Source organism: Tauraco erythrolophus, chromosome 18 (assembly GCF_009769465.1).
Source record: "Tauraco erythrolophus isolate bTauEry1 chromosome 18, bTauEry1.pri, whole genome shotgun sequence".
Lineage (NCBI taxonomy): Eukaryota > Metazoa > Chordata > Aves > Musophagiformes > Musophagidae > Tauraco > Tauraco erythrolophus.
The window spans coordinates 2698416-2714681 of record NC_141482.1 but is presented as its reverse complement, the minus strand read 5'-3'; the positions used below and the strand labels follow the sequence as shown (position 1 = coordinate 2714681).

Sequence of the window (16266 nt, the reverse complement as noted above, 5' to 3'; positions counted from 1 at the left end):
ACAGTAACTGTTACAAGAGGCACTGATCCTGGCTTTATTCACTCAAAGATACATCCAACATTTGTTATAGCTCACTTGAAATTCAAAATGCTTTTAAGAAACCAACCATAAACCCTTGAATTTCACCTTAGAGTGCTGTTGAGTTTTCAAATGGCAAGTAAGTGACGTCCCAGCAAGACTGGGCTCTGTATTAACACACATACAAAGATTAAAACTTGGTAGAAACCCTTCAGTTCCTGCTATTTGATGAATTGCATGCAGAACAGCCACCATTGTCTCCAGGGAGGAGGCTACTCTGCTTACCTGCAGGGATGGGTGCCCGGGCTCCTGAGCTACTACACCTTATCCCAACCCCATGCTGTTTTGGCAATTAAATGAAAACTGTCCCCCCTCATGGTACTCAGGAGGGACTTCACTCACCATTTGCACCTCTGTACTCAGCAGCTGTAACAAAATTTCTACAGCATTAGAAAAACTAGTTAGGACAGCACTCTGCGTGTCCCCTACAGACTACTGGTGGAGAGAAGTGCACGTTATGATCAAGAAGCACAATGTGTTCCTTTGGAACTCAAACTACTTGGCAGTATCTTCTGTAAATTCAAGATTTATATAAGACAGTATGTTGCAGCCATCATATAATGATGCTACCTATATACTTTTTTTTTTTCTGCATTTAGATTCTTATTAAAGTGGTGGAGAGTGCAGGACTTAAGAAATACAAACATTTCTCCATTAGAAATTGCAAAATTTAGTACTATGACGCTATGAAAGCTTACAGTACAGTTTATCCATTCTATGTTAAGATTCAGCATCAATATGGTGCCTGAACTACCTCAGAGCTACGTTCTGTGTACTGAACAGTATCAACATATCCTGATGTCACTTCCTGTGCAAAAAGCATTCCCATATAAACATGGCTATAAAAGCAGGAGCAGTTCTCATGTTGGTGTATTATCCCTGTGACTTTTGGTGACTGGTTTCTCTGTTTAATGATAGCCTAACTGAAAGTAAGCATGTTATGTGAAAGCAAAATAAGCTTTATCCTAAACTTTATTCTGGGTCTTGGACATAGCTCGCTGACAAGATCAGTGACATGATCTGCAGAACAACATGCCAACCATTCCCACGAGTTGTTTAAAGAGGAAACTGAAGGAAAAATCCAAATCGAAGACGCTCACTGTTATAGTATCTTTAATTTATCTTGTGTTTTACAGAAGTCTGAATGGATTAAAAAGCACCTCCTTTCCCATCACGTTCCTTACAGTTGGTAAAATATATTCAATGAGCAAATGTATGTGAACAGCTTGAGGATCTGCATCTTGCAAGGATTTCACAGACCAACCAATCAAAAACCAAATTTCTTGTAGTTTTTACAATCTTGTTTTAATACAATGGCAAATCCATTCCGATTGTAAACCTGTCCAGTCATATCTCCCCAGAACACTTTGCAAAATCCAGTGTTGATTAGCAAACTAGTTAGCTTTGGCACGGAGCTGTGCTCTCTTGCCTGTGACAGCCTGGAAACCAGTTTTGATGCTGGCGACGGAGCAGCGAGAGTGGCAGGTCTCACACTGCAAGAAATATAATCTGGTGTCCTTCTGTAGGATTGTGTCTGGTGACCGACACGTATGACAGGTGACATACTCCTCTGCAGAAAATAAAGTAAGTTGCAGTTAAAAGATATCGCGTTATCAGCGGACAAGTCACCGATTCCTCAGCCTTTAACGATTGTCTTGAAAGGTGATTCGAATGCATCTACTAACTTAGAAGTGGCTTACCAGGAAAATCACAGACGTTGAGGCAACCTAAAAATTCCCCCCAGCTCCCAGGTTAATAAAGACTTGGTTTCATACGGTACATTATGCGCTGACACCGGTGTTTTAAAAAAAACGAGTTAAGACTTCCCACTGGTGTTCCGTAACTTCCTCTGCTGAAACAGCATTCCCAGATGTCAGCAACCCTTGTACAGGCACAGCACTAAAGCAGAACTTTTTGTTCCACATAATCTGTGAGTCTTCTGACCAGCAGTCAGCAACACACACAATGTATTTGTTAATTAACCTGTACAACAGACTTGAACAATTACTGTTTTTTTCCACAGACCTCAAAGCCAAGAAATGAAAGTCAGAAGGAAACAAGCAATTTCCAAGTGTTCTTACTGTTTTTCTTGGTATGTTTTAGTGCCAGGGCAGAGTATGACCTATCAAAGCCATGGCAGAACCACCTGTATTTGCATTATTCAGTCATAAAGCTGCAGCAAAGTTGTGGCTGCTTAGCACAGAATCTCCACAGGGTGCACACACACGGGCCATACATGGGCCACTGGTCATCAAAAGGGCTCTGAAAAATCTGCAGTGGCAAAGGGAGTCATACTTACTGATATATCTTCTCAAGACATTTTCTATCTGTTTTTGCTGGAATCTTCCTTTGATTACAAGTTGGTTGTTACCATCTATTGAGCCACTAATTTAAAAGAAAAACGAATTCAGTATTTGATTTGCAGAAGATATCAAGCATTAAAACAAGTCGGAACCACGAAGCGAGATACTGATGCATTCTTCAAGACGAGAGCAAGCCGGAATGACTTTGTGGAAAAAACTGCACAATTCTGAAGGCACTTACAAACCTACAGGAAGTTTTGCCCAAGCCTGACCCTCGCTGCAGCAATAGCAAACTCTGGCAGAGATCAGCCTCGCAATTAATAGCTACCCAATCAGCAGAACTTTACAGAATAGAGAATTAACACCTGTTTATCTCACAGAAGTGGCCAAGACAACTGCCTAGTAAGGTGTAACATGACTGATAAGATCATCTTCTAGCCAGTCTGATAGAATAAGTTGAATGGTTTTTCACATTATGGTTTGTAAGTTTTTATTTAAGTCGACTGGAGCGGAAGAGGCTCCAAAGCCCAATCAAAGGGGCGTTTGTTACACACACATTGTAATTAGACTCCTCGATTCTCTATGTCTATGTCTAACATTGTAGGCTACAACATAGAAATGGAAAGCACACCACCACAGCATGAGATCTTCGGTAAGAGACACGTTTTTATACTGAGACACGTGGATTTAACAGATTAGACAGAATAACTGGCCACAGGCCCACAAGACCTGCCACCAGGCAGTCAGGCATTCTCCCCACCCTCACCATCTATCACCTGCCTTAGGCCGACAGGAGCCACAGAGCCATCCCCACCGACTGTGACAAACAGCTCTGCTATCAGAGCATCTTTCCCAAATGGGGAATTCAAATCCTTATCCAGACTGTCCCCTAGGATTTATAGTTTGCTTCCGCACCCCTTCCCTAAGATGGTGTCTCTTCAATGACCGAGCACAGCATCTACGTGCAGGGAAGAAACGCCTGATGTTCAAGCACATTTATACAGACCTAAACCTGAGAATTAAACTTCCAGACAACATCAGCTATGTTGCTGTTGCTTCCTACGTGCACAAGCACACACAGAGCCCAGTAGCCTTACCTTGTACCCAATTCTGCCAACAAAAATGCCAGGAGATGTTTTGGCTGACGATGTAGTCTAAAAATAAAGCAAGGATATGTTTAACTTTCATCCTTCAGAGAAATCTGACATTTAACAGGACTGGCAGGCTAAAACAATCTTAAATTACCAAGTTTAAAAGGCAGCAGTGCCAGAGGGCCTGCACCAAAGAGCACAGCCAGAGAATGACTGAGGACACAAGCAAGCTGAACAGTCCACCAAAAACCCCACATCCCCCAAACCAAACTCACAATTACAGTAACTATTGAGAAACAAGTTTTCTATTTGAGATTTTTCATTCTTATTCTCCCATCCCCCTGCCATTCCCTGAAAAAAGTGTTACTAGTTATCATTAAAAATTTCACTTCAGTATACTACTGAGATCCTCAGTGTGATTTCATCAGGACTGTTTTCTGGCACATTTAGGAAACAAATCAGATACGCATTCCCAGCAGTGCCCACAAAGAACAGAACTGCCTTTGCGAGACATAATTAAGACATAGAAAGCACTGCAGAAAACAGTGGACAAAATTACTTAACTCCATAGTATTTACCAGAACAGTATTTGTTGTCAGCTCAAATGAGGAAGAACTTTCCCTACTCCTCCTCCCAAGACTTGCAAGCATCACTGGTGACCCGACTACAGACTTGCTAGAAGCCAGTGAACTCACAAAAGCAATAGGTTTAGTTTCAGTCCAGGAGGCCCGTGTAGCAAGTCTACCATGCTCATAATTGAAGTTTAAAATCAGAAATTATCTCAATACATCATCTTTATAAATATCTTTTCACAGAGAACCGTAGAGGAAACGAGCAGCACGACGGAAATAGCTTTCAGTTTACTTCTGGTCTGCCCCAGCCTTTGGCCAGAAAACACACACTGAGCACAGACGAGTGCAGTCATCTGCTATTCCTGGGAAATCCAAAGAGGAGACTTACAATTTGCAGATATCTGTAAAGTTGACAAAAGATGTTTTCTTGGTCCCTACTCTCACAACCTGCGGTGGCTTCATGACAAATTTCCGTTTTTCTCCAGCTACCATATCTGGGTTTTTTTCCCGCATAATGTTAAATACTCTATTGAGCAACTGCAAGAAAAGGGATTCACATCAGCATGGGTATCTTGCATTTCTCAAATGAAGTACATCACTTCTAAAAAAAACCCCTGAAAACAGCGTTCACAACGAACACTACATCGTTTTTCCCCATTAGCATTTCCCCATATGCTTTTGAACACACACGTAGAAAAATGTTCTGATAAATACAAAATATAAAAGCTTTTTTCCCCAAGGGTTTACTTCATCATCTGCAAGTACCTCAGCCGATTTGCAGAAGTCTTAGCTATCACTCATAGTGCCCTATATCAAAATTAACTGTGATATTTTTCTGTTCATGAGCTTCTGACTACAAGTGCTTTAATTTTAAGTTAGAAACAGGATATATAAGTGTAAGGCCCTGCTCTACTCATGCCCATCAACATGGAAAATGTTTTTCAAAAGTCTTTTGAACATTACCTCGTCGTATGTGTAGTCCCTTTCTGAGCCTGCCCACGCGGGTCCTGACTGAAGGCTAAAAGAAATTCCATCATCTTTTTTGCTATCTTCATCCTCAAAAGCTGTGAAGAAAGTTGTTTGAGATTCGTTGAGAAGAAAAGAAACATTCTTTAACCTCATACCTACACCATTTCTGAAAGGCACATCAAAGAAGATTCCACTAAAATGTGGACACAAGTCTTCTCTGTTTGTCTGCCTACAAAGGACACCAGCACTTATGCCAAATTTATAGTGCTTTTACAGAACATTTTTCTGACAAATTATATAGTGGTAAAGGTAACAAAATGAATTTTGAAACAAAAAAGGCACTTGAACAGAACTTATTCACCTACAACATGGACTACATTTCTTTTTCAACATCTCACTGAGCTAGGATATGCTTTTACCTTCATCCTTCTCCATTATCTCATCTTCATCTGGAAACTTCACATTCTTCTTTTTCTTCTTTTTATTGCCCAACATGATATCAAGGTCATCTTCAGGTTCTACTGCCTCTGGCACATCTCCTTCAATTTTCAAGTCCTGCAAAGGAGTAAGACTATAGTTTACAGTATTAAACACAAGTCTCCACTGCACAGCATTAGAAATAATACTAGTAGCACACTACTAGAGGAACACCAGTAATATCCCCCACAATCCTGAAACATAACAGGTAAGAATGGAGCTAAAGTATGTTGAAGAGAGCACTGCCCTATACCATGAAGTAGGGCTAGATTTGTGTCTTCTGGTCTAACCTCTGACTGGTCAAGAACAAGGCCACGCTATACTTACCTAGAGGTATCAGCCACTTCAGGGCGGGAGGGAACAAAACCCCCACCATGCCAGACAACGAGGCAAAGCTGTGCTACCTGCAGCTACTCCAATCTGTTCTGACAGTTCTGCACACGTAGAGAACACGGAGCAAGCGTTTCGCCAGCCTGGGGCAGATCAGAAGGACATTTTCTTCCCCAAAAGGCAGAATGTGAAGAATAGGTTTACACATAATGTAATGGTTCTCTACCCTCTTGGCCTCTGGGCTTGCCAGTTACACTGACACGTAATACAGAAACATGACTTGCAATAACACTTCAGAGTAAAAATCTCTCATGCACCTTCTGGAGCACAGAACAGTAGCCAATCACTTCTAAAGGAAACACCAGAGTAAAACCAGATTTCTTAGCAGATATATACTCTTCATTTGAAGGGTTGGCCTTTGGAGGACTGTTCTGTGCGTGGCTTCTGACATCCACTTACTTCTCTCATCCCAAAAGACAATTAACCTTGATGCTAGTCAGCCCTTACTACAGATTGCAGAATTACTTGCTCGTTGTGCAGATCAGTTAGATTTTTTTCACTTCTGGGCAAAAAGCCCTGCAGAAGCAACATGTTCAGCAGAACCTACTACATATGGGAGACACAATGAAATCTAAGTTCCATTATTAGCTGCACTAAGACACAACGACAGACTCGTAACAACTCCTGCACTGCCAATCCCGAGAAAATGAAAGCAAGAAAGTTTTCAGTCACAGCCAAGGCGAGCTAGTTATGTAAACAAACCTTTACACCTTCTTCTGCTTCATCTATATCGAATATCTTTTTTGTTTTTTTCTTCTTTTTCTTTTGATTGAAGAAGTTTAAATCATCCAGGTCATCTGTTGCATCTGAAAAACAAAGGATTGACAAGAGGGATTGACAAGAGTAGTATAGGTGTAGAAACAGTTTAGACATTCAGGTTTCTAATTTACAAATAAACCTTCAAAACGTTACGGTAAGACACAAGCAATGATCTGTAGCCCCTACAAGTTTCTTCAAGTTTTAGAGAGGTCATTCCCTTCTACCCCCAAATACCTCAGTGCTCTTTTACAGTTTCTGCATCTTCTAACTGCATTTTCTAAGTGCTTTGCTTAATCTTTCTTTCTGATGTACAAGAGAAACTAGCTATTTTTGTCATTATAGTAGAGAGGCTTGGGAAAAAGAAAAAAAGAAAATTGTAGGAGGAAGGTATAGTTTCTCTGGTCTACTGCAGGAGCCAGTTTTATTAACAAGGAGGATTTACGTTAACAGCATTCCCTGAATCAGGCCATCTTGACATGACATTGGCCTCAATTTAAAAAGTCAGGTTATACACATAACCACAAGCTTATTTCCTGAAAGATTCCAGAGAACACTATTTCTCACGTTCACAGTTGTCCAAAAACTAGACCCCTTTTAACCATGTTTCTGTTATTCACGCCATTGCTTAAACTGTTCAAATGAAAAAGAGCCATAATTGTGGAATTATTGCAACGGCTGCACGTGGAACATTTAAAACTTCACGCTAACTATTTTAGAGATTCTCTTTTCATTGCCTCACACGAAAGACCAGGAAAAGTGGACTTCACATAAGCCACTGGTGGCTTGCTCGATGTGTGTGAACATGATTTCAAGGAGGAAAATATGCCTCCAGACAGGCAGCAGAGTATTACTGACACGTCTGTGAACAAACCAGGGCTCCAGCATCATACACTGTGATGCCAAATTCTTGAAATGGGGTGAGTAGTCTCCAAATAGAGGACTACCCTGGAGAGTTTGTCCACATGGATTTGCCTTACCTTTCTTCCTGCTGTCTTCTTCGTCTGCTTCAACATCTTTGTCTTCTGCTGGCTCTGGTTCAACTTCTTTTGTTTCCGACTGCTGAGTCTCTTCCGCTTGAGTATCCCCTCCTTCCTCATCTAACATAAAAGGCTTCTTCTTTTTCTTCTTCTTCTTGCTCATAGTGGGATCGAAAATCATCTGTAAAAGCCAAGAGTTCCTTAGCAGTGTAATAATCACCTACCATTTAAGATTTATGACACCTTTAACTTTCTCTCAACATTCCTTCAGTTCCACCAGCTGTTCCTGGGCTTCCCTAGGGATTTTGCCAGATCTGTAACAATGGAATACAAGTCAGCTGACTCGGAACAGTGATTACACAGACTTCTTCAAAACCATCACAGATCCCGGGCCAAGGCATGACTGATGTGACCAATTACAAGACCACCTGACAGTTCAGAACTTCTGCTCCTTTTCCTACGACAGCCCAAATTTCCTGCCATCTACGTATTAGTTCAGCTGAAAATACCTTCAAGCTGCGAATCTTTGACAGACTAGCCACCAGCTACTTCTCCGTTTCATTATCATTATGGACTCCAGTTTTGAAGTGAGACTATGCGAAGCAATCACTGAACCACTCGGCATCAGGAAAAACTTTAAGCACGCCACAGTCTGGTGACACATCAGTTACACTTTGTACGTCCACTTGTGAGACACGTTCAATTCCAGATTTATTAAATGGCAAGAGTTACCAACAACGCTCTTGACAAGGGACTAGGGAGAAACGAGAAGGGGCTGGTGACACAGCCAGACCTGTACCAGCTCTCAACACTGTGAAGTGGCAAAGGTCTCATCCCTTCCCCCCACAGGTGGGAACTGACCCTCAGAGACAGTGATTAAAAGCTGTTAATGAGTTCTTCAGCCGGCAAAGCAGCTCACTGCACCTGTGAAGGAGGCACTAACCCCAAAACTCACTTTTGACCTATTCAGCATCTGCAGACCTGAGGTATTTCACACAGGAGCTCTTCAGTTTTCCAACACAGGAATGTTTCTTACCTTTTTTCACTTAAGATGCACGTTTGACATCACAGCTATCGGTCAGTTTTGTTACACACACCTGGCCGTATTTTCACACCACAGTACATACTTCATACATCAAATAATTTTAGATGCTTAATGTGACTGTTGCTCCAGTTTTTCTCACCTAGTAATTGAAGAATGTTCTCAGAGACAGTTCAAATTCACCCTCACTCACGAAAATACCACCACTCCATCAGAGGAGCACTTCTCCACCTTCTTGTTTCATTACACCCCGCGAGTCGGGCGCTCTCCCCACCGCCACAAAGCAATCTTTTCCTCACACTTCTCCTTCTCCTACACATGACACTCTTGTGATATTCTTCCAATTTTCTGGAACTTAAATGTTTCCTAAAGACTCTATTAAATTGCACACACGGGTGTTGGAAGCGCAGCACCACAAAGGTGTCTACACACACGGGACACTGAAGCTTGATGAAGTGCCTCCAGTTGTGCACACTGTGCTAGAACGATGTTCAAAGAAGTTCTGCCAGCAGGCTCCCCTCTGATGCTTAGTTGGACACGTGTGAATCACGCTCTTGCAATGCACAGCGACCAAAGAACACACACAACTGGTTACGCTGCCTGCTGGCTTCCTCTGTGAGCTCCAGTCTGCTGGAACAGAAGGAAAGCTGCCTGCACCGGCAAGAGCCCACGGCACTGGGAACAAGCACATGAACACCGTTCTCAAGATCATGACTCATTTCGATGAAGAAGCTTTGCAAGACTCCGAAGTTTTGTATCTTCTCACATGATTGAGCAAACAGATAGAGTGTAATAAGTTCCAAGAAGGAATCAGCCCACCCGCCCCAAATCACTCTTTGCGAAGGAAGAGACATCTCTCATCCTGAACCACCACAAAGCACACCTTGCATCTACAAGAGAGGGAATGTGTCTTCAGCAGTACCACCCTGAACTCAAGTTCACACACAAGGACAACTTCTGAACACAGCAGATTGTTTTTTCAACATTAAAACTGCGTCGCTGGCCTTGAACACAGCACTACTCTGAAGGTCCGCTCCATCCAGCCAGGTCAAGCCACGCTTCCACAAACCCAACTCCTAATCATAACATGCCAGCTGCTCTCGAGAAACTGATCTGAGTTCCACAATCTGAGGAGGAGGTCTGTGCCTCAAATATTTTGTCCTTCAAAGGCTTCAACGAAAACTAAGCAGCAGTCTTAGGTCACATGTGCTTTAACAAATCGTGATGCAAACTATCCAGGCTGTTCTGTGTTTTGCTTTTATGAGCTCGACATTTCAAAAGTTTCTTCATTCCTTTTCTCTATTCAGGACATTTGAGGAGTTGAGCATTAAGCAATGAAAAACTCCACCAAGTTGCAGACCCTCTACTGAAGGGACTGTAGCCCCCAGCACGAATATCCCGAACCCTTTGCTTTTCCTGTGTAGAAACAGTTATAAATTTCCCTTCTGTTTCTGCTCTCGGACCCAAATTCCTACACGGGGTTTTCTCTGCTGTAGACCACCCAGTTCTTTCTCACATCCAGCTCCATGTACCTACTCCTTACTTCAAATGCCCACACAGTGAAGACCCCAACTTACAGAAAATTAGCAAGTGAAAGAACAGAGGGGAAAAAAAAAAACAAAAAGAATCAAAGCTTCATAGTCCAAATGCAGCTCTCAAGACAGGAGCCAACGTTACTCTCCACTGCTGTGACAGTGGCAAACGCTGGCAATTCTAACAGAGGTCACAAATAAAGTCCATTTTGTTAATCTGAATACACACAGGCATGTCTACAAAGCAGATGGCCACTCTGCACTGATGAAGTTAGTTCCAGTATCCTTACACTACACTCAGCTGATGTCTATGATGGAGTGCAAAATTATTAAGACCAATCTGCACCTAAACCCTCTGGCTGCGTAAAACACAGCATTCTCTAATATTATTTCCTGGAGCTTCATAAAACTACAGGGCTGGAAGAACTTTTAGGTATCCAGTAGGATTTTTTAACAAACTAAATACAGGTAACTGACTCCTTCCCCTTGCAAACAGGGTCTGTGCTGCCTCTGCTGTGCCACACACCGGGCAGCACTCAGAGAGCAGATGTTTAGTTTTGTGTACACCTCTAAAAATTTTATGCTACAGCCCAATGCAACAAAACAATGTTCTGTAACATCTAAACCAGTTTAAGGAGCAAATTTGTCTTCATGTGTCTTCACCCTTCTCAACTCTAGAGGATGACTGGCTTTAAAAAGTTTCACCAACTTCATGCCGATAACGAAGCCAGACATACAGCAGCTCTGGAAGGCACGTGCGCTCGCTAGCCAGAAGGTCTAACAGTGACAGTTCAACTGTGGTATCTGCTACCACTCTTGTTCTCTGTCAGCCTCCTACATAGGATCATGGAATTGTCTGGTTGGAAGAGACCCTCAAGATCACTGAGTCCAACCATTCACTCTGCACTGTCAGGGTCCCTAAACCATGTTGCTCAACACCAAACCCACACGGTTTTTAAACACCTCCAGGGATGGGGACTCCACCACCTCCCTGGGCAGCCTGTTCCAATACTTCACAACCCTCTCTGGAAAGCAATTCAGAGATGTAACCTCACTATACTAGATATTCCTGCTACCACCTCAGTGTCAGAACACACGCGTTACACAAGAAAAATAGTTTTCCTGACACTTAAATTAAATCCAAACTGGGAAACCCCAGATGAACTGCTCTATGCTCTCAGGATCACCTGAGACAGAAAGTGTCTGGTGGAAGGGTTCCTGGGTCCTAATTTCTGCAACCAGAGTACAACCTAGAGATTAGAACCGCAGTTCCAAGGAAACAATTAGGCATAAAAATGCAGTACATTCATTCTAGATGTTAGAGCAGCTGAGTCAGTCTCAGCTACCATTAAAATAATTAGTAATTACACTAGTTCTCCTTTACTATACAGGTTTAAGTTATGACTTCCCTGTCTCCAACGCCAGTGATCGCTTTGCTCAGAAGGAAACAAGCCACAGAAGTATTTTAAACAACAGCAGAAAGAAGATACAAGACCAAGAGCAGCCATCCCACGGATTCGGCCAGTGCAGTTTCCCACGGGCTACACAGTCATCCATAGGACCACAGAATGGTTTGGGTTGGAAGGGACCTCAAAGATCATCTAGTTCCAACCCCCCTGCCATGGGCAGAGACACCTTCCACTACACCAGGTTGCTCAAAGCCCCATCCAGCCTGGCCTTGAACACTTCCAGGGATGGGGCAGCCACAGCTTCTCTGGGCAACCTGTTCCAGTGCCTCAGCACCCTCCGAGGGAAGAATTTCTTCCTTAGATCCCATCGAAATCTCCCCTCTTTCAGTGTAAAGCCATTTATTCAGATGTAGCTATTTAATTCTCGGGGCTAAAAGCCACGGTATTAAAGCTCCAGAGAGACCGCCGTACGTAAACCGACCACATCTGGCTGCAAGCGCACGAAACTCGGCGGAGGAGCTGGCGGGGACACCTGCCGTCCTCCCCGGCCCTCCCTCTGCCAGCGGCGGGCGCCGGCAGGACACGGCTCACCGCAGGCGAGTTTCAGGCCTCCCCACGCTCCGCGGATGCAGACTGCAGCCACAGCCGGGCGGCAGGCGCGGAGGCCGGGAAGGCTCCGGGGGACGGCGCGGCCTCCGCCCACCGCCCCGAGCGGCGGCCGCGGGGCCCCCTTTCAGGGCCGGCGGCCAGCGGGGCCACGGCCGGTGCTGCCCGGCGGAGCCGCGGCACCCGCGCACCGCCCGCCGCCCGCACACCGCCCGCGGCCCGGCGCGCAGGCCGCGCTCCGGCCCGGCGCAGGCCTCAGGCCCGGTCTCCCGCATGGCGGCGGCCCCGGGCGCGGCGGAGGCCTCGAGCCCAGCCTCTCCCGAGAGCGGCGGCCGCCGGCTCTCACCTCGTCGCCCGACATGGCTGCGGCCGGGCGCGGAGCGGCGCGGAAGGCGCGCGGAGCGGTGCGGAGCGGTGCGGGACGCGCTCAGCCGGTGCCTGCGACCGCCGCGCGCGCCTCTTGCATCAGCGCTCCCCTCCCCCGCCCCGCCGCGCCCCAGCGCGCCTGCGCAGCCGCCGCGCGCGCACGCGCGCCCCGCCGCGGCGCCGCCCGGGAGTTGTCGTTCGCGGAGCGGCGCCTGCGCGGCGGGGCCGCGTGAGGGAGCGGGGCGGCGGCGGCGGGCGCGGCTGCCGCCCTCACGGCCCCCCCGGCCGGCCCGGGAAGCGCCTCCGCCCGGGCTCGCCCCGCGGTGGGAAGGGCCTCCGCCGCCTCGGGGCCGTGCGTCCGCGGTGCTCACGGGACGCCCCTTCCCGAGGCTTCTCTGGCCCGGGAAGGGCCGCGGTTCTTCCCCAGTTTGTTGCACGCGAAAGCGTGAAGGGAGCGGGAGGAAGGTACACCGGGAACGGCAGGGCTGAGGCACAGGGGAGAGAGAGAGCTGGGGTCTGATCAAAGTGGGGGAGAAACGCAGTGCTGGGTTGGCCGTCGTTAAAAACGCAGAGCTTCCTTCCCCAGATTGTGGTCTCTGGTGGAGGAAAGGGCTTCTGGAGACCGTCTGGTCCGCCCCGCTTGCTATGCGGAGTTAGGAAAAACAGGTTGCTCAGGACCTTGTCCTGCTGGATTTTGAGTATCTCCAAGGGTGGGGATACCACAGCCTCTTTGGGCAACCTGTTCCACCGTCTTCACCATGTAAAATGTCCTGTATTTCAGCCCGTGCCTGCTGCGCCTTGTCTGGTCGCCCAGAAAGCCTGGGTACCGCTGCCCATGTCATTGATGGGGATGTTAATCCATATTTCTCGAATTTGAGAGAGAAGGGTGTTGTGGGGGACCATGTCAAAGGCCTTACAGAAGTCCAGAGAGACAGGTGACCACTGAGGTAGTCACTCCCTCACAGAAGGCCACTGGGTTGCTCAGGTGGGACTTGCCCTTGGTGAGGCCATGCTGGCTGTCTTGAATCACCCCCCTGCCCTAGAAGCATGGCTTCTAGGAGAAGATCCTAGAAGTTCCATGATCTTCCCAGGCACAGAGGTGGGGCTGACAGGTCGGGAGTTCCCAGGATCCTCCTTTCTACCTTTTTAAAAATGGGTGCAGTGTTTCCCTTTTTGCAGTCACCAGGGACTTCACCCAGCTGCCATGACTTTTCGAATGTCATGGAGAGTGGCTTGGCACCTACATCAGCCAATGCCCTCTGGACGCTGGGATACATCTCGTCAGGATCCATAGACTTGTGTATGTCCAGGTTCCTCAGGTGGTCTTCAACCTGATCTTCTCTTACAGTGAGAGGGACTTTGCTCCCCCGATCCCCATCTTGAGGTCCATCCACTCTAGAGGTGTGGGAAAAGAGGTTGCCAGTGAAGACTGAGGCAAAAAGCTGTTGAGTACCTCAGCCTTCTCCTCATCCGTTGTTACCAGTTTGCCAGTCTTGCTCATCAGGGAGCACGCTTTCTTTGACCTTCCTTTTCTGGCTGACATAGCTGTAGAAGCCCTTATTATTATTCTTTGCATCTCTTGCCAAGTTCAGCTCCAGCCATGCCTTGGCCTTCCTGACCCCACCCCTACGCAGCCAGGCAGCGTCCCTCTAGTCTTCCCAGGATACCGGTCCCTGCTCCTGCTGCCTGTGTATTTCCTTCTTGCCCTTTAGTTTGACCAGCAGGTCTCGACTCAGCCATGCCAGTCTCTTGCCTATCTTTCATGATTTCTTACATCTGGAAATTGAGAGCTCTTGAGCTTCATGGAAAGCATCCTTAAAGATCTGCCAGTTCTGTTCTGCTCCCTTGTCCCTGAGGGCAGTTTCCCAGGGCATCCTATTGACTAACTCCTTAAACATCTGGAAGTTTGCTTTCTGAAAATTCGGGGTCCTGACTTTACTCTTTGCCTGACCCATATCCCTCAGGGGTGCAAACTCCACCCGTGTGTGATCACTGCAGCCCAGGCTTCTTCCAGTCTTGACATCATTGATTAGCTGACCTGAATTGGTGACCAACAGATCCAATATCCCATCCCCTCTGGTAGGGCTATTATCTGGCCTAACATGTTATCCCCGTTGCACTCCAGGAGCCTCCTGGATTGCCTATAGCTCGCTGTGCTACTTTTCCAGAAGAAGTCGAGGTGGTTGAGGTCCCCCAGCAGGACAAGAGCCTGAGAGTGCGATGCCTCCTGTAGCTGGAGTATGAAGGCTTGGTCAATAGGCTCCCCTTGATCAGGTGGCTTGCAGTAGACTCCAACCACAACATTCCCATGTTGCCTCAGTCCCTAATTCTTACCCATAAGCTTTCAACCTGCTCGTGGCTGTTCTTCAGAGACAGCCATTTCTTGATGTAGAGGGCAACCTGTCCGCCCCTCCTTCCTCACCTGTCCCTTCTGAACAGCCTGTAGCCATCGACAGCCACACTCCAGTCATGGGATTCGTCCCACCAAGTTTCAGTAATGGCAACGAGGTCGTAGCTTTCTAGCAGCATGGTGGCTTCCAGCTCCTCCTGTTTGTTGCCCATGCTGCGTGTGTTGGTGCAGAGGCACTTCGGCTGGGCTGTCAGCCATGTCACCTTCTTAGAGGAACACCTCTTAGTTCCTTTGAGGTATTTCACTGGTGGTTCCCCCTTGGCTCCTATTACCCGCCCCAGCTCATCTCTGTAAGACTTCGAATGTGCTCCAGTGTAGCCAGCATGTCTCAGAGCAGCAGGCTGAGGGCCCTTGCTAGCACCCCGTCCCTCTAACCCTGGCGTGTCATCCCACAGCTCGTCACGGGCAAGCCTGGTATCATCCCACTCTCCCTTCAAGCCTGATGTGAAGCCCTATCAATGAGCCCCGCTAGCTGTGGTGCAAAGACCCTTGTCCCGCTTTGAGAAAGGGGACTCTCATCCGGTGCCAGGAAACCTGGTGTCCTGTAGGCCATCCCGTTATCAAAAAACCCAAAATTGTGGTGGTGACACCAGCTATTAATAGACTGGCCCCTTTTATTTCTTCCAATGTCTCTGCCTGGAAAGGAAGGAAAAAGGAAAAACTAACCTGTGCTCCAGGTTCCCTTACCAACTGTCCCAGGCCCTGAAGCCTCTTTTGCTTGCCTTTGGACTACAAGTTGTGGCTTCATCGCCACCCACGTGGGAGAGCAGTAGCGGGAAACAGTCCGAGGGCCGTGCCAGGCTTGGAAGTTTCCTGGCGATGTCCTTAACCCGGGCCCCAGAGAGGCAGCAGACTTCCCTACGGGCCAATAAAAGAACGTGGCACTAACACACAACGGAATTACTCACCACAAAGTACGTGTTAAAATTCTGCCTCCCAAGCAACCCTCTGGAATTAAAAGATCCATCCATTTCACACAAGATTTAGTGTTCAAGCAGACGGAGCCATCAGCCCAAGCGTTGTTACCAGGTGGTTTACATTTTAATATTTCCAAACCATTTACATTCCTGGAATCCCATAACTTCCCATCATGTGGTGTAAACATGCACTACTCTTTTCACCCCAGCAGATTATGCACTCTGTCATTTCACTTCTAATCACCAACCAGAAAAAACTGCCCATCTTGCCTGTCCTTGCTTTTCCTTTCATCTGCCTTTCCTGCTTGCCCCAGTTGAAAATGAGGACGCTGAGCACACTCCGTGTGCCCAGCATCCGTTTGGAAACA

At 46.7% G+C, this 16266-nt stretch overlaps 1 protein-coding gene across 2 annotated transcripts; it reads right to left on the bottom strand.

Annotated features, from left to right (window-relative positions):
• Positions 1 to 1174: 1174 nt before the first annotated feature.
• On the bottom strand, positions 1175 to 12618 carry EIF2S2 (eukaryotic translation initiation factor 2 subunit beta). 2 transcript variants are annotated; one of them, XM_086622654.1, is made up of 9 exons: positions 12552 to 12618; positions 7617 to 7797; positions 6583 to 6686; positions 5433 to 5568; positions 5008 to 5108; positions 4433 to 4581; positions 3479 to 3535; positions 2378 to 2463; positions 1175 to 1648 (listed from the first exon to the last, which is right to left on the bottom strand). In XM_086622654.1, exons 1-9 carry the CDS (start codon positions 12564 to 12566, stop codon positions 1473 to 1475), a joined length of 1005 nt encoding a protein of 334 aa, XP_086478780.1. In that variant the 5' UTR covers positions 12567 to 12618; the 3' UTR covers positions 1175 to 1472. The 2 variants fall into 2 exon arrangements, with proteins under 2 accessions (XP_086478780.1, XP_086478781.1); XM_086622655.1 differs by lacking the exon at positions 3479 to 3535.
• Positions 12619 to 16266: the final 3648 nt, after the last annotated feature.